Raw genomic sequence first — 25,598 nt, forward strand, 5'->3', positions numbered from 1 at the left:
CTTTGGCTCTGTCACTGAAGAGAAGGCTGAGCTGGAAAGCAAAGCACCTTTATTGTCTCATTTCTTCAGCTCTTCCTCCGTCTCCAGTTTCATCTCTCCACTTGAGAGCTTCTGTCTGTTCTATCAAAAGGTCAGAGAGGAATCTGGGTTATAGGATGACTGTATTTTTATTTTCCCAGTGTGGCTGTATTACTTAAACAGTGGATTGTCAAAGTACATGCCTTTCTTACCATCTCCCTCCCCTAAAATGTAAGGGACTAGAATCTGGCATCCAGAGAGTGTTAACTGTTGGCTTTCCATAGTTTGTATAGGTGTTATTTTACAGCTTTTAAATTACATTGATATACAGAAGTAGATTAATAATCTTACTGTTTAAACAATCCTATTCATTCCATTGGCTCCTAGTTGGGAGGTATTTTGTTTCAAAACAGCACTCATATTTGAAGTGAAAAAGGTGTAGTCAGTGGAAGAGGACTGTTTTAGTTTCACTTACCGTGCTTTCTTTGTGTTAACACTTAATTCTTGGGACCTCACTACTATTATCTGTAAAACCGTGGTGTTGGACAAGAGATGACTTTAGCTACCTTTTTTTTTTTTTTTTTTTTTTTGAGTTAATAAATTTTATCTTTATCTCTAGAGATGTGGAAGAAACTGGATTCCAGAGAAGAAAAATTTTTAAGTACAGGAGCATAGGAAAGGTAAAAAAGGGTTAATAGATTTAGGAGTTGTTGAATTTGTATTGACAAGTAAAGGGAAGGGTAATAAAATAATTTGAGTGTTTCCTCTAACTTGTTTTTCCTTTGTGTGTCTTTGTGTCTGGGTTTTTCTGGAGGGCTTTATTTTATTTAGATTCGTATGGGCTAATTGTGCTTGGCCAACAGCTTGTAGTATGAATTTAGGGACCACAGAGTTGGTAGCCAGGATATAATTTCTTTGCTGGCAGAGCAGCTTAAAGTTTGGTTAAGTTTTCATCTGAAGTCTAGCTTAAGCTTTAAGGACAAACTGCTGTTAAAAACTGATGTAGCTAGCTAGGGAAAATAATATTCAGGGGAAGTTGTTTTTTCTGAATCGAGGATGAAAGTATGCAGATAAATATAGTAGCTGTGATTTGTCTGGCGCAGATGGTTTCAGAGAAAATGTACCTTATTTTTCGTCACTACAAGAGAAGTAGCAAAAGAAGCTTATTTTCATTGTATATCATTTAGGCCAGCCATTCTCAAACTTAATGGTCTCAGGACCCCTTTATGATTGTGGAGGATGTCAAAGAACTTTTGTTTACATGGGCTTATATCCATTGAAGTTTATTATGTTGGAAATTAAAATGGAAAAAAAATTTAAATTTGTGTACACATTTAGAAATAAAACTCCTTGCATCTTAATGTAAAGAATACTTTTATGAAAAATAGCTTTTCCAAGAAAACAAAAATTACTAGTGAGCAGTATGGTATTCTACATTTTTGCAGATCTTTCATTTGGCTTAGTAGAAGAAAGCTGGCTTCTCTGTCTGCTTCTGCCTTCAATCTCTGGTGCTAGAATACGTCATTGTAGCCTTTGGAAGCACTGCACTGTATACTGGAGAGAGAATGACCGTGATGATAGCATATAGTGTCATCTTATTGTGAAAACAGTTTTGATCTCTTGGGTCTCCTGAAAGGGTCTCAGTGGACCACATTTGAGAACCAGTGTCTTAGACAACCAAAGGAGGTTTGACACGATCTTTTGAGTGGCTTGCCTACTATAAATTTTTATTTTTTTTAATTGAGATATAACTTAGATACAGTCAAGTCCACAGATCTTGTGTATAGCAACGTACACATCTGTGTAACTACTATTCAGATCAGTGTATCCTTTCCAGCATTCCAGAAGGAATGCACCTTCCTGCTCTCTTGCACCTTCCTGCTCCCCCAAAAGAAACCCCAGTACTCCTTCTATCTTTCAGTGAATTATGCATGTTTTTTGTGCTTCACATAATTGGAATCACACAATATAAACTCTTGTGTCTGGCTTCTTTTGACATAAGAATTTCTTCTTTTTGTTACTGGGTAGTTACTGTATGAAATACACCATGATTGATGTATTCATTGTACTGTTTGTGGACATTTGGACTGTCTGTGGTGTTTCCAGTAACTATAAAGAATGTGCCATGATCATTTTAGTACGCGTCTTTTGATACATACCCAGAAATGGAATTGCTGGGTTATAGGATATGTATCTGTTTAGTTTTAATAGATACTGCCAAACAGATTTCCCAAGTAGTTGGTTGCACCAGTTTAGAATCCCACCGATGTAGTTCATACTGCTCTTCCTTAACAACACTTAGTATTGTCAGTCCTTTTAGTTTTAGCCAGTTTAGTGGAGACTTAGGAATATCTAATTGTAGCCTAAATATTCATTTGCGTGTGTCTAATGATGGTTAGAACCTTTTCATATGCTTACGGGTATTTTGGCTATTTAATTCTTGCTGCCTGTAAGATTTGAAGTTTGGCTAGTAGACAGCTTGAAGTCTCTAGTGGCTCACAATCACTAGCTGAAAAAAAATATCAGTTGAGTGAATTGTTGAAAATATGAGATATTTTTTAATGAAGTTATTAGTGATAAGGAAGTTAAACCTTATTGTTAAAACTATGTTTGGCTTTAGAGTATGTCTGGAAAGATCTTCGCTCTTGAAAGATTCAATACTTCAGACTAAAATATGGCCTTTAGAAATAAACCAAGAAGGTAAGAAATAAGGGTTGGTAAAGATGTGGAGAAAAGGGAACCTTTGTGCACTGTTGGTGGAAAAGTAAATCGATGCAGCCACTATGGAAAACCGTATGGAGGTTCCTCAAAAAAATTAAAAAATAGAACTACCATCTTATCCAATAACTCCACTACTGGGAATCTGAAGAAAATGAAAACGCTAACTTGAATAGATTTATGTACTTGCATGTTTGTTGCAGCAGCACTGTTTACAGTAGCCAAAATACAGAAAGAATCTAAGTATCCATCAGTGCAGTGGATAAAGAAATTGTGTACATATATTCCATTGTGTGTGTATATACAATGGGTTGTTATTTCAGCCATAGGAAAGAATGAAATCTTGCCATTTGTGACCGTGTGAATGGACCTTGAGGGCATTATGATAAGTGAAATCAGCCAAAGACAAACACCATATGATCTCTTATATGTGGAATCAAAAAACAAAAACCAAGCTCAGATACAGAGAATAGATTGGTGGCTGCCAGAGGTGGGTGGGCGTGGGGGAAGACATGGATGAAGGGAGTCAAAAGTAAAAAGGGGGTGATGCCTGGGTGGCTCAGTCTTTTGAGCATCCATCTTTGGCTCAGGTCATGAACTCACATTTGACTTGCTACTTATGGTTACTCTTTAAGATGCAGCTCATATGTTCTGAGAAGATTTTGTAGATATCCTCTGCCTTTGGAGAACTAACTTCTCTCTTTTCCAAGCTTTTAAAAAAAGTTTTTATTTAAATTCCAGTTAACATGTGGTGTAATACTAGTTTCAGGTGTACAATATAGTGAATCAACACTTCCATATAACACCTGGTGCTCATCACAGGTGTACTCCTTAATCCCCATCACCTATTTAACCCATCCTCCATCCAAACTTTTTCTAAGGAAAGATCAAACATACAAAAATGTGAATAAACTCCCATTAACTAGCTTTATTTTGGGGGCTGTTCTTTTTTTATATACCTTCTATATTTAGAAGCAAATCCTGGGGCCCCTGGGTAGCTCAGTCAATGGTCTGACTCCTGCTCAGGTCATGATCTTGTGGTTTGTGAATTCGAGCCACACATTGGGCTCTGTGCTGACAGCTCAGAACCTGGAGCCTCCTTCGGATTCTGTGTCTCCCTCTCTCTGCTCCTCCCTGCTCATGCTCTAGATCTCTCTCAAAAAAAAAAAAATCATATATATAGAAGCAAATCCCAGACGGAATTTCATCTTCAATATTTCTGTATATTCCAGTTGGTGCAAAGGACAAATGATGTCCTAGCACACCATGTCTACACAGTGATGTAGTAATTCAAGTAGGAGGGCTGAGGCTCCCATGTGGCATGTGATGGTGGTAGGATAGCTGTGCAAAACTCAAGAACAGTGCATGCCTTCCCAGTCAGTAATGTGCTGCCATCTGTCACATTCTATTATTATTAATTTTGTTTGTATTTAGTTTGTAGGAGAGCAATTAGCATAAGGAGTATGATTCTTAATTTCATAATTGCATATGTTTTAACAGTGTAAAAATAGAAAGGAATTTAGTTTTTAAAAGTTTTGTTAGGGTAGAACCAAAACTGGCAAACTTGAGCCAGCCATGGTGCTTGGAGTCCAGTGACTGGAACTGGGACTCTAATTCCATATTTACTAAATGAAAAATGTATTTCTATTTCTACCTAGAAGGTGGTGGTTTTGTTCATTCTTTTACTTGACAGATAATTAGTAAATTGTGTAGCACCACAGAATTTTGATGTCTTATTACTGGTTTCCTTATTCTCCCTGCTATCACGTTTTCTTAGAGGCAGCACAAATTCTGATAGGAATACTGTGCTATGTGTTGTATTATAAATGGTAAGATAATCTTTGATTTGAAACTTTTTGAAAAGTAGGACAAAATTTTGATGGTTAGGATTCTGCATTAAAGCAATACAATAAAAAAATCAGCTATATTAGTATAAAACTGTTGAGGCTATTAATTTATTTTAAAAAGCAACTTGAGCACTTGTGATACATACATAAGGAGCATCGAATCCTGGTAATTTATAGTTGGGAGAATACTTTTTCTCTGAACTGCTCTAGTGATCATATTTATAGGGAGCCTGGGAAGGTTAAAAAATGAAGAGTTGTCAAAAGTACATAATCATCTAATTAGCATCTCTAGGGAAAAGTAACCAGCACTTGTTAGAACACCTACTGTTTATTGGGTGCCTTCTATGTGCAAGGCAGTTAACATACATTTTTCCATTTGAGCTTCCCAACAATCTCTGAAGGTATTAGCCAACTTGAGAGGGAAAGAAAAAATGATGCTTTGAGATTAAACAGTACCTGTTCTGGGGCGCCTGGGTGGCTTGGTCGGTTAAGCGTCCGACTTCGGCTCAGGTCATGATCTCACACTCCGTGAGTTCGAGCCCCGCGTCGGGCTCTGTGCTGACAGCTCAGAGCCTGGAGCCTGTTTCAGATTCTGTGTTTCCCTCTCTCTCTGCCCCTCCCCTGTTCATGCTCTGTCTCTCTCTGTCTCAAAGATAAATAAATGTTAAAAAAAAAATTAAAAAAAAAAAAAACAGTACCTGTTCTAAACATATTTGTTACATTGTAGTTGCTGACAAACCTCATGCTCTGCAAAATCACACCCCAAGATGTAACCAGATTTATGGGGAAAATAGGATTAAGAGCAAAGGGATCACTGAAAAGCTTATGTAACTTTGTCATTAGAGCACTAACAGAAACAATAAGAATTCTAATTAAACAAATAGCACAGTTGAAAACATCTTGAATTCCTGACAAGCTATAGTAAATATGATTTTTTAAAAACAGGTAACCTAATGGAACCCTTCCGGATAGGGAAGGGTTGAGGTTACAGAGTTAGGGAGCACATGGGGGAAATAAAATGCACAAAGGATCAGAGAGAACAGAAGTGTGTCTAAGAGCGTGTAGCCAGACTGAGCCAAAAAGAATGTGAGGTGATCGCTGTCCCAGTTCAGACCTTTTTTTTTTTTTTTTTTTTTTTTTTTAAATGTTTGCTTATTTTTGAGAGAGAGACAGAGCTTGAGAGGGGACAGGGCAGAGGGAGCGGGACACACAGAATCCGAAGCCGGCTCCAGGTTCCGAGCTGTCAGCACAGAGCCTGACGCAGGGCCCAAACCCACAAACCGTGAGATCGTGACCTCAGCCGAAGTCAGAAGCTTAACTGACTGAGCCACCTAGGTGCCCCTATCCAGTTCACACCTTTGTGCCCCACCCTCATGCTGCTGCTATTTGGTGCAAGACATTATGCATCCAGGGAAAAATTCCTTCCAAATTAACATGACTTGCAAGTGTGTTTGCTGACATTTGCCGGTGAGCTAAATGCCATTACAAAACGGCATCCTTTGTAGCAAAACAGACTTCATGTGGACCAAGTCTTTTGCACTTCAAAATCCACACTCCTGTTCCACCTTCAGTACTAAATTGCAAATAGTTGTCTTTAACATGTCTCCCCTCCAGTGGAATGTTGTTAGAAAAGGGAGCGAATACTTAACTGGAGACCTTCTGGCATTTAAAGATAATCATTACCTTACATTTAATCGTCACAACCATAGCCTAGTATCCTCAAGTGGGGAAACTGAGTCCCAAAGAGGTTTGGGAACTTTGTCCAAGATCATACAGTGGGTATTAGAGTAGAAATTTAAATCCATGTGTTTCTGGCTACAAATTTGCTTTTGTATACCACGCTGTTTCTGGCAAAACAATTTTATCAGGCCATTAATGAGTAGTTGTCTAGCACACCTAATAGGGTTGATGAAGTCATTCTATTCCTTCCCACTGGTCTCTTAATAGCACTGCAATAGGCCAAAAAAAAAAAGTGATGGAGCACGGCAAGGGAATGGGCAGAGGCAATGGTTCCAAGGTGTCTGGATTTGAAATCTAGGTTTGCTACCTTTTTCCCCCAATAGCTATTTTAAACTACCTCTTGGGATTGTTATGAATGTTAAATAAGCTAATCAAAATCCTTTAAATGATACCTGGCTCATGGTAAGTGTTTAATAAATGTTAATCTACTGACAAGTAGATTGCCCCATTGCTTCTCACTTTTTGGTTCTTTTTCTGCTCTTAATCCATGCTGTTCTATTTCTCACCTTCCTCCCTATCTCTTCATATCATTAATTTGAAATAGATTAAATGTAGATAGTACTTAACTGAATATTGATGTTTTTAACACTTCCTAACCTTTCATTGATATTTTGGGTGTATATATTTGGATGCCTATTGTTTATGCAGGGCTGGACAATTTTAAAAAGTAGTGGTGTATGGGGTGCCTGATAATGGCTCAGTTGGTTGGGCATCTGACTTCAGCCCAGGTCACTGTCTCCCGGTTTGTGAGTTCAAGCCCTGTGTCAGGCTGTCTGCTGTTAGCGCAGAGCTCGTTTTGGATCCTGTCTCCCTCTCTCTGCCCTTCCCCTGCTCACACTCTCCCCGCTCTCAAAAATAAACATTAAAAAAAAAAAGTGGTGTTTGAGGATTTGTAATGTTTTAGTTTCCAAGGTACAAGCTGTGGAACTCAGTACATAGGTGTGCTATTTTAGTTTCATCTTTTTGTGTGCCTAAATTTCTGCATTTATTAAATATACGTGTGTAAATTTAACGTATAAATATACACATTAAGAAAAGCCAGAAGAACGGCTGCCTGGGTGGTTTAGTCAGTTAAGTGTCTTGACTCAGGTCATGATCTCATGGTTTGGAGAGATTGAGCCCTGCATCTGGCTCTGAGCTGACAGCATGGAGCCTGCTTGGGATTCATTCCCTCCCTCTCTCTCTCTCTCAAATAAATATTAAAAAAGAGAAGAAATAGTCCTCTCAAATAAACATTAAAAAAAAAAGAACTAGTCTTACAGTATATTTCAGTGACAAGATCATGCCTTTATTTTGTCTTTAAGGAGAATTCAGAATTTTTATTATTTGTAGATAGCAGGTTTAAAAAAAGGAATCAATTGAGGAACTAGCAAATGGCTTGAATATGATCACTGTGCCAAAATTATTTAATTTCTACATATTTGTGAATTTCCCAAATTTCCTTTCATTGAATTCTAGTTTTATTTCTCCATGTTCAAAGAACATAGTTTCTATCCTTTAAATTTGAGACTTGATTTACAGCCTAGCATATGGTCCATTTTGGAGAATGTTCATGTGCACTCAAGAAGAATATGTATTTTGCTGTTGTTGGTAGAGTGTTCTGTTACATGTGTGATCTAGTTGGTGTAGTGTTGTTAAAGTCTCCTTCCTTAATCTTTTCTTAGTTGTTCTATGCATTATTGAAAGTGGTGAGTTGGAAGTCTATTTCCCTGTCCTTTTCTTTTTTTGCTTCATATGTTTTGGGGCTACTGGTAGGTTGCATGTATATATATATATTTATAATTGTTAAATCTTGATGAATGGACCTTTTTATTATAAAGTTTTTTATCTTTAGGAATTTATTTTTGTCTTAAAGTCTATTTTTTTTTTGTGGTAGATCTATAGACACTTCACATTTCTTATGGTTGCTATTTTGCATGATGCATATTTTCCCATCCTTTTACCTTTTTTTTTTTTTTTTTTTTTTTTAAAAGCTCTGCACCCAACATGGGGCTCAAACTCAAGACCCCAAGATCAAGAGTTGCATGCTCTATCCACTGAGCCAGCCAGGTGCCACCCCCATCCTTTTACTGTTAACAGATTTGTATCCTTGGATCTAAAATTCTCCTATTGACAGCATGTCCTTGGATCTTCCTTTTTTAAATCCAGTCTATCTCTGCGTTTGAATTTTATGAGCCATTCACATTTAAGGTCATTAATCTGACTAGATTTACATCTGCCATTTTACTTTGTTTTCTGTATCTCATGTGTTTTTTTTGTTTATCTTTTTCTCTTACTGATTTCTTTTGCCTTAAGCAGATGTTGTCTACTGTGGTATTTTAATTCCTTTTAATGATTTTTTTCACCATATTTTTTGTTTACATTTACTCTTAATAGATGTATTGATATTTTCATATCCTACAATTCATCCATTTAAAGTGTACAGTTCAATGGTTTTTGGTGTATCATTTAAAAAAATTTTTTTAAACGTTTTATTTATTCTTGAGAGAGAGAGAGAGAGCATAAGCAAGGGGAAGGGCAGGACGAGGGAGGGACACAGAATCCGAAGCAGGCTCCAGGCTTTGAGCTGTAGTAGCACAGCTGTAGCAGGGCTGGAACCCACAAGTCTTGAGATCATGACCTGAGTGGAAACCAAGAGTCGGACGCCCAACTGATTGAGCCACCCAGGCACCCTTAAACTTCACTATTCTATGTGCCATAAATAAGTGGAATCGTACATTGTTTACCCTTTTGTGACTGGCTTGTTTCACTTAGTGTAACATCACATGTTCCAAGCATGTGTCGATTCCTTTTTAAAGCTGAATGATCTTCCATTGTTTGTATATACCACATTTTATCATTTATCGATGGACACTTGGTTTACTTCCATCTTTTGGCTACTGTGAATAGTACTTGCGATGAACATGGGTTTGCAAATACTTGTTTGAACTTCTGTTTTCAGCTCTTTTTGGGTGTAGAATTGCTGGATAATGTTAGCAAGTCTATATTTAGTCTTTTGAGCAATGGCCACACCACTTTCCACAGTGGCTACACCATTTTACACTGCCACCAGCAATGTACAAGGATTCTAATCTCTCCACATCCTAACACTGGTTATTTTCTTTTTTATTATAATCTTTCCAGTTGATGGGAGGAATCTATCTCACTAAGGCTTTGATTTCCAGTTTCCTGGTGACTAATGATGTGTTGAGCATCTTTTTGTGTATTTACTAGCCGTTTGTACATCTTTGGAGAAATGCCTATTCAGATGCTTTCTCTGTTTTTAAATTGGTTGTCTTTTTTTATTACTGAGTTGTAGGAGTCTTTTTGTGTATTCTAGATACAAGTCCCTTATTAGGTTCATGATTTGTAGTGTTGTCTATTTTTCCTCCTATTCTCTGGGGGTGTCTGTTTTTTCACTGTTTTAATATATACAATTTTTATTTTAAGTAGGCTATATGCCCAACGTGGGGCTCAAACTCATGACCCTGAGATCAAGAGTCACATGCTTCACTGACTGAGCCAGCCAGGTGCCCCTTCACTGTCTTAATATTACAAATGCCTTTTGAAGCAAACATTTTTAATTTTGGTGAAGTCCATTTTGTCTGTTTTGTTGCTCCTGCTTTTGGTGTCATACCTGTAAGAATCCATTGCTGAAATGCTAGGTCATGAAGATTTACCCTTATTTTTTCCCTAAGAATTTTCTAGTTTTTGATCTTATGTTTAGGTCTTTGATTCATTTCGTGTTAAATCATTCGGTTATTGGGAAACATTTTTATATGAAATCCAATTATGCATTATGTACACTTCGTTTATATAGTGCTTTTTGAACCAGTTAAAGGAGAAGAAAGGCCTTTATACTGTTTTTTATGATTTTCCAGTGCCCCTTCACTGGGGATTGGGTCTGTTAAGCACCGTAGGCTGTCATGCTAGAAGTTGACCTCAGGCTTCAATTTTGAACCAGTTCTGGTTGACAGGCTTTTTTTCTTTCAGTGCTGTCAATGTGTCATCCCACTGCTTTCTGGCCTCCATATTGTCTGATGAGAAATCAGCTGACAGTGTTATTGAGGAACCTATATATGCAATGATTGCTTCTTCCTGCTTCCTCATTTCTCTTTGTATTTGGCTTTTGACATTTTGATTATGATGTTTTACAGTCTGGTCTCTCTGAATTTATCCTGCTTGGAGTTTGCTGAGCTTCTTGGATGTGTAGATGAATGTGTTTCATGAATGTGGGGGAGTTTGGGCCATAATTTCCTCAAATACCTTTTCTCTTTCTGGACTCCATAACATATATGTTAGTGTGCTTAATTCCACATTTCTCTGAAACTCATTTTTTGTCTCTGTTTTTCAGAATGCTTAATCTGTTCATCTTCTAGTTTGCCGATTTTTTTTTCTGACAGCTCATATCTTTTGTTGAGCCATTTCAGTTAATTTTTTCATTTTAGTTACTGTACATTTTCTTTTAAAAATTTCTTAAGTAGGGTCCGTGCCCAGCATGGGGCCCAAACTCATTACCCCAAGGTCAGGTGTCTCCTCCACCTACTGAGCCAGCCAGGTGCCCCAGTTACTATACTTTTGGACTCCAGAAATTTTCATTTGGTTCTTTTAAAAAATTTTCTAGCTCTTACATCTTTTTTTTATAGTCTCTGTTTAAACGTGGTCATATTTTCCTTTATTTCTTTTAAGCATGGTTTCCTTTAGTTCTTTGAACATACTTGTAATAGCTGTGTTGAAGTCTTAGCTAAGTAAGCCTGACATCTGGACCCTCTCAAAGCCAGTTTCTTTTGGCTGCTTCCCCTACCCCACCCTGGTGTACGGGCCACAGTTCCCCTTCTTCGCACCTGTCCGGTAAACTTTTTTTGGGGGGGGGGGTGGGGTGGGTGGCTCTTTTATCTAATGTAGCAACTTTGGATACTGATTCCCCACTACCCATACCTGGGGACTTGTTACTTGCTTGTCTGTCTCACTACTGGCCAAACTGCTGTAATGAAATCCATTTTCCTTGCAATGTGTAGCCTGTGATTTCATACTCTTCAGAGGGTACAGGCTTAGTCATATCTGTGTTAAGCTGTCTCCCTCTGTTGGTGTCACATGCAAATGTTAGTCTCCACTAATTGTTGGCTGATTGCTTTATTGTTTCAGCTGATGGCCTGGGATTTAATTGCCCCACAGTCTGAGCCAATTCAGTTTTTTTCTTTCTAGAAGGTAATGTTTGAGTTCGGTCTTTGAGGTTTGCTCTGACTTCAGGGAGGCTCTTAGCTGTCTCTTTCCCTGATTCTTTCTGGTAAACTGCTAGCTGGTTTAAAGTTTATAGCTTGTTGCTCTCATGAGATTAACCAGCGTCTTAATTGCTTACTGCCTTGCTCTCCATTGTTTTTAGTGCACTCTCAGGTTTGAACTTCCCTGTACTTTGTTCCAAATAAAGTCGGTTCACTTTGAGAGAAATTTGAAGCTTTTTGACGGCCTGCCTTTCCCCCTGGGCGAAACCTTTACATCATTTCTTCAGAACTGGTGGTGAAACAATGGCTCATTTCTGTCAGATTGACACCCTTGCTTCATGAGTAGGGTGCTGGGTGAGAGCAGCAGCCTCTGGTGTTGTCACCTTGTCTCTCCTGGTGTGGAACCTCAGTCCTATGAGTGAGATGGAGTGAAGGCCATTAGGAGCACATTATTCTTGGCCTGAAGAACCTGGGACCAAACTTCTCCACAAGTAGAGCTTGGATAGAAGAAAGGAGCCCCGGACATCCCAGCTGCTTGTGCCTGCAATAGAGCCCCTGCAAGTCACAGTTGGGAATGAGGAGAAATGTTAGCTGTTTTTCCTCTCTTGGGCAGATACCTTGATTGGGAGGTTGGAGGAGAGAGCCCCGTATTCTTGGCTGCACCCACCTGGAATGGAGCTTCTGTCCTGCTGAGCTGGCCCAAAGTGCCACAGACTCTGTTCTTAGTGAGATATACATTTTCTTTAATAAGTATTTCTTCATTTACTGTATACCCTTAGGACAATTCTGGGGACCTCAAAAAAATTTTTTTATGTAATCTTCACTGGTTATTGGTTTCACTGGGGAGAATATCCACAGAGGTTCTGATGCCAGCATTCCAGAAGTCATTTTTAATTTAAAATTACTCCTTGCCTGCAGCCACTTAAAAACTCCCACTTGAGAATGCCTTGGAAAGGATGCTGGAATTTATTGAAGCTTTAATGTACATATAAAAGCTTCCAGTACCCTAATTGTGTACATACGACTTGACAGACACTTAGCACGGAGGTTTGAATAGGAGTGTTTAGCCAATTACCAAGCATTTCTAGATGAATACGTTTTTGCTGCAACGAACAAAACTTAGAATGCAGGATATGGTTCTGTTATGATGCCGTAATAGGAAGTTATCCATAGGAGGCAGCAGTGAGTGTACATAGTGATTTTATTAAAATATTTTGCATTTATTTTGTTACTGAAGTACAGTTTATCCAATGTTACATTTGTATATGGTGATTTGGTGACAAAAATTAAGGGCTGTGGGTGTTTAATAGTGGTGGTAATAGAATATGAGCATTTGAATTCAACAAAGATTAGACATCTTCATTTGTGTTAGCCTGAGTTATTGATTGAATGTGAAGCTGTCTAGAGTTAGCGTCACATTTGGGGGCAGGGGAACCTGTGCTTAATAATAGCTGCCTTGACTGGTTTTGTGTCTAATTTATCATAATTGTGAGAAGAATGAGGGGTCCTATGTTAATGATAATGGCAGTGCTGGTGGAACTAGGAAAAGAATGTCCTTTACTCTTGAGCAAAGACTACATTATAAAATTGCTTAGGGATATTTAGGTACATAGCTGTGGACTCGGCTATATTGGCAATATCTTGCTGCATTTTAAACTCCTGAAACCTCATCTCCCACTGAACAATAGTTTCTTATAGCATAGTTTTTGTATGCTGTATTTTTTAGGGATACAGTGTTAGTGTTTTAGAAGAAAATTCTGTGGCCATAGCTATTAGCAATGTTGTAAAAGAATAATCAACATGGGGAAATTTCAAATGAAGCAAAACACTTTTATAAAATGTGTTTCTGCATCAAAAACATTTTGATAGAGTTTATCTTGGAGTTGGGGATATGGTGAAATTAATGGTAGCCTTTTCCTTATTTTCCAACATTATCGATGTATGGCATGGTGGTTAAAACTGTAGAACCCTGGAGCTTGTAGCTGTAGTATGTGGGGTAGAATCCCGGCTGTACCACTTTGACCGCCTATGTATTCACTCTGCCCTAGTTTCTTTACTCCTGAAAGGGGGCCAGTAATAGGCTTGTTCTGAGGATTAAATAATTTTATATATATATAACTTAGAATAGTGCCTGATACAAAGTAAACACTCAAATGTTGTTATTACCACTATTAATAAGAAAAAAATTTTTTAAAATTTTTGAATGTTTATTTTTGAGAGAGAAAGAGTGGATGAGCGCATGAGTTGGAGACGTTGGCAGAGGATCCAAAGGGGGCTCCATGCTGACAGCAGAGAGCCTTATGCGGGGCTTGAACTCATGAATTGTGTGTGAAATCAGGACCTAAGCTAAAGTTGGATGCCCAACTGACTAAGCCACATAGGTGCCCCTATAAGAAAAAAATTCTTAAATGTTTATTTTTGAGAGAGAGAGCGCATGGGGGGTAGGAGAAGAGAGAGAGAGAACCTCCACAAGGTTCCGCACTGTCAGCGCAGAGCCCCACGTCGGGCTTGAACTCATGAACTGTGAGACCATGACCTGAGCCGAAATCAAGAGTCAGACACTTAACAGAATGAGCCACCCAGGCACCCCAGTGAGAAAATTTTTATTTAAAATCTGAGGTATGTCGACCTGGCTATAGTAGTATTGAAATTGGGGAATGAGAGGGGCGCCTGGGTGGCGCAGTCGGCTAAGCGTCTGACTTCAGCCAGGTCACGATCTCGCGGTTCGTGAGTTCGAGCCCCGCGTCAGGCTCTGGGCTGATGGCTCAGAGCCTGGAGCCTGTTTCCGATTCTGTGTCTCCCTCTCTCTCTGCCCCTCCCCTGTTCATGCTCTGTCTCTCTCTGTGCCAAAAATAAATAAAAAACGTTGAAAAAAAAATTAAAAAAAAAAGAAATTGGGGAATGAGAGAGGAAAAATAAGGGCTGGTTGAGAATGACCTCGAATAGTACTTACAGAAAAGGTAGAGAGGAGGATGACACTAAAGGTTTTAGAGACTGAAAATGTTGGCTTAATTTACAGTTAATATGCTAAACAGATTGGTAGTGTGGAGATCAGCCAGGATGCTGTTAAAATTGGAGTCTCTTAATTTTGGACACATTATAAAAGAGGAATTGTTGGAGTTGGGAAGGGAGACGGTTTGTTTGACTTTGTTACTAACCCCCCCTCCGCCCCATTTTTTCTTTTGAGCACCTACCTGTTGTATGTCAGTGAATCCTTGGGATACAACGATGACTACAGTTCATATAACTTTTACCCTTATGGAACTTTTCTTTTTGTAGAGGGTTTGATCATCACATAGATGCTTTAAGGAAAGTGTAGCTGGCTCTCAGAGCCTCAGATAGGAGTACTTGATGAGTTCTTAGGTGAGTTAAGCGCTGGTGAAGGTGAATTCGTATGGGCAAAACTAAGCAGACTGCTTGTTCAGAGGCTTCAGAGTCCTTGTGAGGGGAGTACGTTTGAAGGAACAAGAAGGCAGATTGAATGGGATTAGAACAGGCGGCTGGGGAACAGTTGCAAGGTGAGGCTGAAATTGGGTATTTGAAGACCTTGTAGACTGTTAGAGAAGCATTTCGGTCTTCGTCCTGGTCTTTTAAGATTTTTAAGCAGGGCCTTATGGTATTCTACGGTTTGCATTTTGGTAAGAGTCATGGTGATTGTTTCTAATGCCAAAAAGGTAAAACATAATTGGAGGGATGGGTACAAGCTTGATAGTAACCATGATTTTAAGAGAAAGATCACAATCCCTTATCATTGTTCCCTCCGCATCCCTTTTTATTTTCCATCTTAATTCTCCCCCTTTGAATTCAGAGAGAACATCTTGGGAGCTATGGAGAACCTTCATGGTTGAATGGAAGATCCAGTGGCTTTAGAGTCTAACACATGTTGGCATCTGCCATCTTAGACAGGCTCAAGTCACTTTTAATCTTTTAGCTTTTGTTTGTTAAACTGGATTAGTAGCCATATGGGATAGGTGTCATGGTGATTACACGAGTGTATAACAATAATTTATTTGTATAACAATAAAGCACCCACTATTGTGCCTGATACATAAGTGCTCATAACTTTCCTAGAGTAATGTATAAATTAAGATGGAACTGTAAGGGAGCCTGTGATACTGTAATTTATAATACATATTGAGTCGTCTCTCCAGTTTCTGGCACAGAGCTTCAAAAACCTTAGGACTTTCCTAACTGGTGAGAGCCAAAAAAGGGCATCTTACGTTACGTTAATGAAGTGACTTTTGGAAAGCCCCTAAGGATTGGGGGCTGATTGCCAGGGGAAGGGACCACGTGACTAGAGTGTTGGAACTTTCAGCCCCTTCTGCTTCCTTGGGCTGTGCGGAGAGACTAGAGATTGAGTTCAGCCTTCAACAGTCAATGATTTAATCGTCATGGCTGTGTAATGAAACCTCCATAAAGCTCCAAAAAGACGGGGTTCAGAGAGGTGCTGGATTGGTAAACATCTGGAAACCTGAGGGGAATGGTGGGCCCAGAAAGAACACAGAAGTTCCTTGCCCTTTCCCCATGCTTCGTCTTACGTATCTCTTCTATCTACCTGTTTCCGAGTTATATACCTTTAATAATAAACTGTAATCCAGCAAGTAAAATGTTCCTCTGAGTTCTGTGAGCTGCTCTAGCAAATTAATCGAACCCAAGGCTTAGGGGTCATTGGAATCTCCAGTCTATAGCCCGTTAGAAAGATAGATGACAACTTGGACTTGTGACTGGCAACTGAAGTGGGGGACAGGGAGTAATCTTGTAGGACTGACGGAGCCCTTAACCTGTGGGATCTGATGCTATCTCCAGGCAGATGGTGTCAGAATTTTAGCTGAATTGTAGGACACCCACCTGGTGTCTGAGAATTGCTTGGTGTGAGGGAATAAACACATTGTAACTGGGTGCATAATTGCAGAGTCACAGAGAAACTGAATGGAAAGGAACCAAAAGTCCACGAAAGAATTCCTTGGGTAGTATAAATACTGAAACCTTTTTTGCCTTTACCCGCTAGAGTGGTTATGGATCAAAGTACCTGAATATAATTGATTATGAGGTGTGTCACAAGAAATAATAAGTAGATAATTAATTAGTTAAAGCAAATATAATAGCAGTGTTTGCAAATGAGGTTACCTAAAAATTAGAGTCAGGATTATTACCAGTAATTATTTTTACTCACATTTCAATGTTTTCTTAGGGATTAAAAAGTCCTGGAAGTCCAGCTATTGGTGTAGATAATTAACTGTGTTATTACTATTTGTTAAAACTGTGCTTTTATTTTGTGTTCTTCTTGGATTTTGGCATTCTCTGTGTGTGTCAATGGAAGTGTATAAAACCTGCAATAGCTATTTATGTCCTTTCTCATGTAGTGGAAAAACTTCTATGTAGGATAGAATACATTTTCTTCCAGCTAACAACGCATACATAAAAAGTTTGCATTTAATATTGAATCTGTCATAGCGATAGAAATTCCAGTTTAAAATTCAAAAAGTTCTAAATACTATTGGCCTAAATATGAGTATCTTTATACTCAAAAATGGTGGTTTGTGGTTTTTTTAATGTTTATTTTTGAGAGAGCTCAAGAGGAGGAGGGGCAGACTAGGGGGACAGAGGATCCAAAGCAGGCTCTTCCCTGACAGCAGCAAGCTTGATGTGGGACTTGAACTCACAAACCACGAGATTATGACCTGAGCCGAAGTCGGACACTCAACTGACTGAGATACCCATCTGCCCCCAAAATGGTTATTTTGAAATAAAGCTTAGTACTAAAAAGATGTTTTGCACTGGATTATAATGAAGATAGAATAATTTTTACATTAACATTTTAAATATGTATAATTTAAGTTCTGCCTTTCCTCTATATGCTAGTGTATTAACTGCAAAATAATAGTTTGTCTAAGACCATTGTAATTAAAGTTTTCATTTTGTAGTGATCAGTAGAAGTAATGAGGTCTAATGCCTGGTGAAGGCTAAGTACAGCTTGTTTCACAATTATGTCTCGCCTCTGGTGAGTCAAGTATTTTAAGAAGGGAAAAACGAGTTATGGATGTCAGTTAAACATAGAAAGGCATTAGAAAAGAAAAATAATTGAGTAATTTTCCCCTTTGGTTTTGGTACATAATAGATAAAATTCACAAGCTAAGATAATTTTCAAGGATGAGTTTAAGGATCTATCACATTGGTTTTTCTTTTCTTTCTTTTTTTTTTTAATGTTTATTTTTGAGAGCGAGCAAGGGAGACAGGTTCTGAAGCAGGCTCTGCACTGACAGCAGAGAGCCCGATGCGGTACTCCCAACTCACCAATTGTGAGATCATGACGTGAGCCAAAATCGAGAGTCAGGCACTTAAACAACTGAGCTACCCAGGCCCCTCTATCATGTTGTTTTCTAAGAGACTCAACTCCTTCTGATGTCCAGTAAAGGAAATAATTTGTTTGACTGTTGGGCTTGTTTTTGCTTGTTTATAAGGCTCTATCCTCAATCTGTGATGCTAATTCCAGAGAGAGAGATTTGCCTGCTGTGCTCTGCCATATTCCCTTATACTTAAAACAATATGTGGCCCGTTGTAAACACTTAACACCTATTTCTTGAATAAGCTTTGAGTTTTTGTTTAATTAAACAACTTTTATTTTTTGGACAAAAAGTTTTAGAAAGAGAAGGAACTCTGTAAGTATACTAGGATCATATACATATGTGAAATTGTAGAGAGTTTCAACGTGCTGTATAAGAGAGAGATTTTGAAATAGAGGAAACGTTTCAGCAGAGGTGGAATAATGACTAGGTAGAGAATGACCATTCTTTATCTTGAGGGTTTCTCTGGTATTAAGGCCCTCCCACTTGAAAGCTGTTGTAGAAATTCAGTTCTGCAAACTTTAAAATGAGTATGAATGGTTGCCGCTTATGAAGTACTAGCTTATTAAAAGGAAAATGACTCCAACCTTTTTCCAGGTAAAGGTGTTGCTTCTCCCATCTTGGAAGATATTGAGATGCTGAGTTTGGATATGAAAAAATGCTGTCTTCTAAAGACAATCTAATGCTATCATTTTGGTTACATGTTGCATTGCAGAAAATCCAAGATAATTTCTGGTAAAACCTGAGTGAAAGGAAGGGAGAACAACGACCCTTACAGTACTTTTGTTTTTCTGAAATAAAACTTGACGCTTTATGTAAAGCTTGAAACTTTATACAGTACAGTTGCACCTTGGATTTGTTGAATTTGAGCATTCTTTTTTTTTTAAATGTTTATTTTTGAAAGAGGCAGAGCGTAAGCAGTGGAGGGGCAGAGAGAGGAAGACACAGAATCTGAAGCAGGCTCCAGGCTCTGAGCTGTCACCACAGAGCCTGACCCAGGAACCGCAAGATCATGACCTGAGCCGAAGTTGGTTGCTAAACTGACTGAGCCTCCCAGGCACCCCTGATTTGAATAATTTTTGAGTTGCTCAGTGGATGACATTGCTGCTTTGACTTTGTAGAAAGCTTGTCCTAGCCTTGCTAGGTATGCCTAAATATCTCCTGGAAAACAAGTTCTGGTAGAGCCTTGGGACTGTGTCTTGAAATCAAGTAAAACAGTGTGATTCCCATCTGTTCCTCCACTTAAATGGGATTTGTTTTTAAGAAAGGTAGCAGTGTTGGGACTCCTGGGTAGTTCAGTCAGTTGAGAGTTTGACTCTTGATCTCGGCTCAGGTCTTGATCTCTGGGATGTGAGTTCAAGCTCCCACATTGGGATCTGTGCTGGGCATGGAGCCTACTTTGAATGAATGAATGAAATGAATGAATGCGAAAGAAAGAAAAAGGGAGGAAGAAAGGTAAGCAGTGTTACACTTAGTTGTAACATATCTTTGATAATTTTTTCCCATTCAAAGCTTTTCAAATTATCTGAAAACATTATTTTCTAATTATTACCTCAGATATTCAAGAACCCTGCCTGCACAGTACATTATAGAAAGGGAAAAGAAAATTACATATTTTGAGAATTGTGTGTTTTGGTATTTGCAAAAACACCTTTATTAAGATTATCCTTGTGGCATTTTTATGGGTGGCATTATCTCATTTTTCAAGACTTGCAAAAATAGAGTGGATGTTACTGGCCTTTAAGATAGGCAGCTTGTAGGGGCTCCTGGGTGGCTCAGTCAGTTAAGTGACTATTTCAGCTCAGGTCATGATCTCACAGTTGTGAGTTTGAGCCCTGTGTTGGGCTCTGTGCTGACAGCTCAGAGCCTGGAGCATGCTTCAGATTCTGTGTCTCCTCTCTCTCTTCCCCTCCCCCACTCGTGCTCAGTCTCTCTCTCTCTCTCTCTCTCTCTCTCTCTCTCTCAAAAATAAACATCAAAAAAAAAAAAAAAAGCAGCTTGTAAGTGGCAGAGGTGGGATTTTGTGTTTTTTAATGTTTGTTTATTTTTGAGAGAGAGAGAGAGAGAGACAGCACAAGTTCGGGAGGTACAGAGAGAGGGAGACACAGAATCCGAAGCAGGCTCCAGGCTGTCAGCACAGAGCCCGACGCAGGGCTCCAACCCAGGAACTGTGAGATCATGACCTGACCCGAAGTCAGACATTCAACTGACTGAGCCACCCAGATGCCCCGGGATTTTGTTTTAATCCAGAAAATATTTTTCTTTGCTCCATACCTGTTTCTTGCTCTTCCATTTGTTGATCCTAGCATACTGAGGAAAAGGTATCATCAAATTCTTAATGTGGTGGTAGAGAGATGGCTGTTAAAAATGCCAGAATAGAGCAGAGTGTGCTGTGCTGAGCTCTGTCATACCTGCTCAGCAGTACTGGGAATCTTGAAATGTGGAGGACTTGACAGAGGTAGAAGACAGAAGGGTGAGAAGAACTAATAAGAGAGGGATGGCAGGCAGCTTGAAGCTTTGTCAATGGGTTATTCTGCCAGAAGCAGAAGATGGCTTAGTTCTGTGGGCAGAGTAAAAGGTGCATTGTTGGTGGAAAGGTTACACTTCTCCCTTTTCCATTTACTTTAAAGTTATTTTGTTTAAAGAGTTCTTGGGGCGCCTGGGTGGCTGAGTCTGTAGAGCATCTGACTTAAGCTCAGGTCATGATCTCCTGGTTTGTGAGTTCAAGCCCAGCGTTGCGTTCTGTGCTGACAGCTCAGAGCCTGGAGCCTGCTTCCGATTCTGTGTCTCCCTCTCTCTGCCCCCGCTTGTGCTCGCGCTTGCTCGCTCTCTCTCAAAAATAAAGCACTAAAAAAAAAAAAAAAAAGTTCTTTAGTAATCCACACAATACTTTGTCTAGAATAATTTATGCCCTGACTTTTTGCCAGATAGTTTTGTCTATAGATGGAGGGTTATTGGGATACATAATAGATAGAAAGATAGTGAGTGTAAACAAAACAACATGAGGATATAATTTTAAGATATTTTAATTCATATGATCTCCATCTGTTAAAAGGACTGCAAAAGCAAGACAGCAGTTAGTGTTTTATATATATAATTTTATTGTGGGAAAATATATATAACCTAAAATTTGCCTTTAAGCATATTTTCATTGTGCAACCCATCATTCATTTCAAGAACTTTTTTTTATCTTCCAGGCTGAAACTGTTAACTCCCCAGTCATCTCTCCCCACCACCATCTCCCTTTAATCCCCTGATAACCACCTTTCTACTTTCTGTATCAGTGGAATCATAGAGTATGTGTTTCTTTGTGACTTATTTCACTGAGCAGAATGTCTGCAAGTTTCATCCATGTTGTATCATGTGTTGGAATATCTCATTGTATGTACACACCACATTTTGTTTATTTTTTTGTCCTTGGATTGCTTCCTGGAAAGACTTTTTAAAGAGAGAGAGTATTGGGACACTTGGGTGGCTTAGTCGGTTAAACATCTGACTCTTGGTTTCTGGTCTAGGTCATGATCTCATGGTTTGCTAGATTAAGCCCCACATTGGGTTCTGTGCTGACAGCATAGAGCCTGCTTGGGATTCTCTCTCCCTCTGTGTTTGCCTCTCCCTTGCTCATGCTGTTTCTCTCTCAAAATAAATATTTTTTCAAAAAATAGAGATAGTATTGGTTTAATGGACAAGGTAATAGAATTCTAGACTTGTTAACTTAATATTTGTGCTTTGGTCAAGTCACTTCTTAGACGATTAGTTTTCTATTTATGGAAGAATACCACAAATTCTGTGTAAATGGTAAAGATTTGCCTTAAACCCACTTTAATTTTGGTGTGTGTCAGGATTCATCATCTCTCCTTGATTTACCTGACACTTGGGGTATATAGTCTACTTCTTAACACCCCACAAGATTGTGGCCCCTTTACTCTCAGAGTGAGGTAGTAGTCGTGTGGAGGTTGTGTTTATGGGTGGGTGGAAAGCTCATAGGTAATACTGTTAACTAATGAGTCCATTCCCTTTACCCTTTAGTGAATAATAGACTTTATATTCAAGACCCCAAAGTTTTGGTTCAGTTCCAGACTTGGAGAGTCAACTGTCTAGTGGATGTTTTCAACTGTGTTTCAGTATTCACAACCATACTCCTCACTGACGTCACTACTACCTGCCACCGTCCCCTTTAAAAAGAAATAGAAAGGAAACCTGGAGTCCAGGATTGTGTGAGCCTAAGAAGCTCGGGGGCTCAAAAAGGGAGGGTGGAAGAGGCCAACATGGTGAACAGCAAGAAGCAATTAATTGATTTGTCAGTAGAGCATTGATGATCTGTGAATTAGAACGTCTCTCCCCACCAAATAACACACATTCACGAAGCTTTGTGTGTAGTTTTAGGAGAGTTGCTCTTCAAATCTATCCATAGACCTCAGTTAAAACCCGGTGGCTTAAAAGCAACTTTGGTAGCTTAGACTCAGCCAGATGACGGAAAATGGAAGAAGTAAAAGGAGACGAGACATTCTTAAGATTTTTGGGAAAAGGGAAGGGCAGAAACTGGTCATTTTTCAGTAAGGAAGATACAAGCATAATATTTATAGACTAAGATCTAGGAAAAGAGTGAGGAGATGGTGATGGGAACATCATCCTTCGGAGGAGAGTATACAAGCGGATTATGAACCCAGGTTGGGAAATAAAAGGAAGAGATTGGAATAAATTTGAGGTGGAAAAGAATCAAGTGAATTGATTAGCTGATAATTCTGAGTGGTAAGAGAAGACCGTTACTCAAGTAATCTGCTAGCCGACTCAAAATGGCTAAGGAAAATTATAGGCTAGTTTCTCCAGATTTTTCAAATTGTTTACTTAACATGAAGTTTTTTGTAACGTAGGGTGTTTGAAAATGGGAAACAAAAGTGAAAGAGAGCCTGCTCGATCATTTATCTTTTATATTTTTGCTTTACATATTAAACATTTTTCTGTGTTTAGTCTCACCAGTGGCTAGATCTTACTGGTCTTAAACTTCTTTGTTGTTATTATACCAATTTGACAAGTGAAACAGAATCTTGTTAGAAACCCATCTCTGGGTTAAATGATTATATTTAAATTGGAGGTTAATAAATAGGTAAACATGGACTGTTCTGGACTAATGAAAAGTATGGTCACTTAATAACCAAATACCTAGAACTCCTCAGCTAAGGTTCTCAATCTGATGGCACAGTTCTCAATCTCCAGGGGAGAATTGTTGTAATGTATTGATGCCTAGTCTTCACTCTCAAATGTAGTAATTCATTCATTTTGGAGAGGAGTGTGCGCATTAGTGTTTTTCAGAGCCTGTCAGATGACTTTAGTATGCAGCTAAGGATGAGAGCCATTGGTCTTAATGAATATAGAATTGAGGGTTTGGTGGCATTCCCCTATATTCCTTTGCTGGTCAGGTAACAAAGAATTCCATTGTTAAACAGTTGTCCATAATCCTGTCCTGTCTTTGGGAATGCCTGTGACCTAAACATTGCCAAAAGTGGAGAGTCAGGGTCACTTGACAAATTGGGTTCTTTTGGAGTAGTAGTATATAGCTCAAGCTTTTTCCAAAGAAAATTTCCCCCAAAGTTTTTAAAGTTTCTGTTAAAACCTTTCATAAGCTTGTTCAAAAACTACTTACAATGCTCTGGTACTGGTGATAAGCTTTAGTTAGGCAATCTTTCCTGAAATGGTTTTAAAAATTAATATTTTGTTACCTGGTTTGTCTTGAGTATACATATTTTTTGCAAAGTATTTATGGCATTGGCAAGTCGAAGACAGTTTTTGCCATTCCATGATTGAATCAAAATGGCAACTAAATAAATACCTTTATAATAATGTCTTTGGAATCCCAGGAGAAAACTGAAATCTATCATAAGGTTGTGCTTTGATGCAAGCTGATCTACAGTTATCAGTTTAAGTTGAATATGGTATCAGTGTGACTTTAGCTTTTCACTTTACCCTCCCATTGTATAGCCATCTTCTCTTGACTAGATTCACTGGTAACATTAAGCTGGAACAGTTCCTTGGGGTCCCTGGGTGGCTCAGTCGGTTGAGCGTCCCACTTTGGCTCAGGTCATGATCTCGCGGTTTGTGGGTTCAAGTCCCACATCGGGCTCTTTGCTGACAGCTCAGAGCCTGGACCCTACTTTGGATTCTGTGTCACTCTGTCTCTCTGCTCCTCCCCCACTCACACTCTGTCTGTCTCTCTCAAAAATAAATAAACATTGGGGCGCCTGGGTGGCTCAGTCGGTTAAGCGGCCAACTTCAGCTCAGGTCATGATCTCGCGGCCCGTGAGTTCGAGCCCCGCGTCGGGCTCTGTGCTGACCGCTCAGAGCCTGGAGCCTGTTTCCGATTCTGTGTCCCCCCCTCTCTCTCTGACCCTCCCCCGTTCATGCGCTGTCTCTGTCTCAAAAATAAATAAATGTTAAAAAAAAAAAATTAAAAAAAAATAAATAAACATTCAGAAAAAAAAAGATGGAACAGTTCCTTAATTCATGGTTTTTAAATCTAAAACAAATGTACTTTTTTTTCTTCTTGTAGGTTATGCAATGGTCTCTGCAAGATGGTTTATTCTTGAATTGGAGCTTTTTAAGACTGACAAATGCTGGTACTTCATCTTCTATAAGTGGACTATAATTTCTTTTCTCAAGACAACTACATAAGCAGACAAAATTGCAAAGATCTGCCCTGTGTCGAGTATGACAGCCACGACTCGTGGCTCTCCAGTAGGAGGGAATGACAGCCAGGGCCAGGCTCCTGATGGACAGTCTCAGCCCCCCCTCCAACAGAATCAGGTAGGACATTTAAGATACTAGTTAAAGTTACATTGGTTTGTCTACCATGAGATAGTAAATAATGAAGCATGTTCTGAACGGTTTGTGAAGTAACCATAAAACAGTTATTTTAAGAAAAGTAAATAGTAATAAGAAAGCTCAGGTGCTGTAGATGGTGATGCTTGAGCATATGGTGCCTCTTTTGCTGGTGTCTTACTTACACAGTCAGTTATCAGATGAAGTATTTAAGCCCTGTGTCATTTCCATAGCAAAGCCTGAAGTCATTCAGTGTAGCCTCTGTTACAGAGCATGGACTCCAGTCATGTTGTGTTCAAATTTGCGCTTTTCAGCATACTAGTCTATGACTGGGTAACATATGTAACCTCTGAGCCTCCGGTTTTCATCTGTAAGATGGGGATAACAGTAATAACTATTTCATAGGATTGTTACAAGGATTGAGTAAAATAATGTTTGCAAATAGTTTAAAATAGATTTTGGTATCAAGATTTTATGCTGGCCTTAAAACTCATAGGGTAATATTTTTTCTTTTTTTCTATTCTGTGGATGAATTTGTGTGAGATTCTGTTACTTCTTTCATATCTTTTTAATGTCTTAGACTCGTGGTAACATCTCGTCTTTCATTTCTGACACTGCTAATTTGCATTCTTTCCTGATACTCTTTCCTAGGGATTTATTAGTTTCTTTAAACTTGGCCCAGAACCAGCTTTTCGCTTTGATTCGCTCTCCCTTCCCTATGTGTGCTTTTACCCTCATGTCTTTGTTCCTTTCATTTCCTTTGAATTTGAATTGCTAATACTCTCATTTCTTGAAGTGGAAGTTTAGTAATTAATTTTCAGCTACTTTTTCTAATATATACAGTTTTAAGTTGGGAAATACCCAGGTAAGACATACATACTAAAATTTGTGACACACAGCTCTAACGGCACTTA

At 38.9% G+C, this 25,598-nt stretch overlaps 1 protein-coding gene across 3 annotated transcripts in view; it reads left to right on the plus strand.

The window, feature by feature from the left end:
• USP9X (ubiquitin specific peptidase 9 X-linked) overlaps nt 1-25,598 on the plus strand; it is a 154,308-nt gene that overhangs the window by 34,804 nt on the left and 93,906 nt on the right. For all 3 annotated transcript variants that reach the window (XM_042974466.1, XM_042974465.1, XM_042974467.1), the window contains exon 2: nt 24,416-24,669. In XM_042974466.1, the coding sequence (XP_042830400.1) occupies nt 24,574-24,669 (96 nt within the window). In that variant the 5' untranslated portion in view covers nt 24,416-24,573. The remainder of the gene's footprint in view (nt 1-24,415; nt 24,670-25,598) is intronic.

The sequence above is a fragment of the Panthera tigris genome, chromosome X (genome assembly GCF_018350195.1).
Source record: "Panthera tigris isolate Pti1 chromosome X, P.tigris_Pti1_mat1.1, whole genome shotgun sequence".
Lineage (NCBI taxonomy): Eukaryota > Metazoa > Chordata > Mammalia > Carnivora > Felidae > Panthera > Panthera tigris.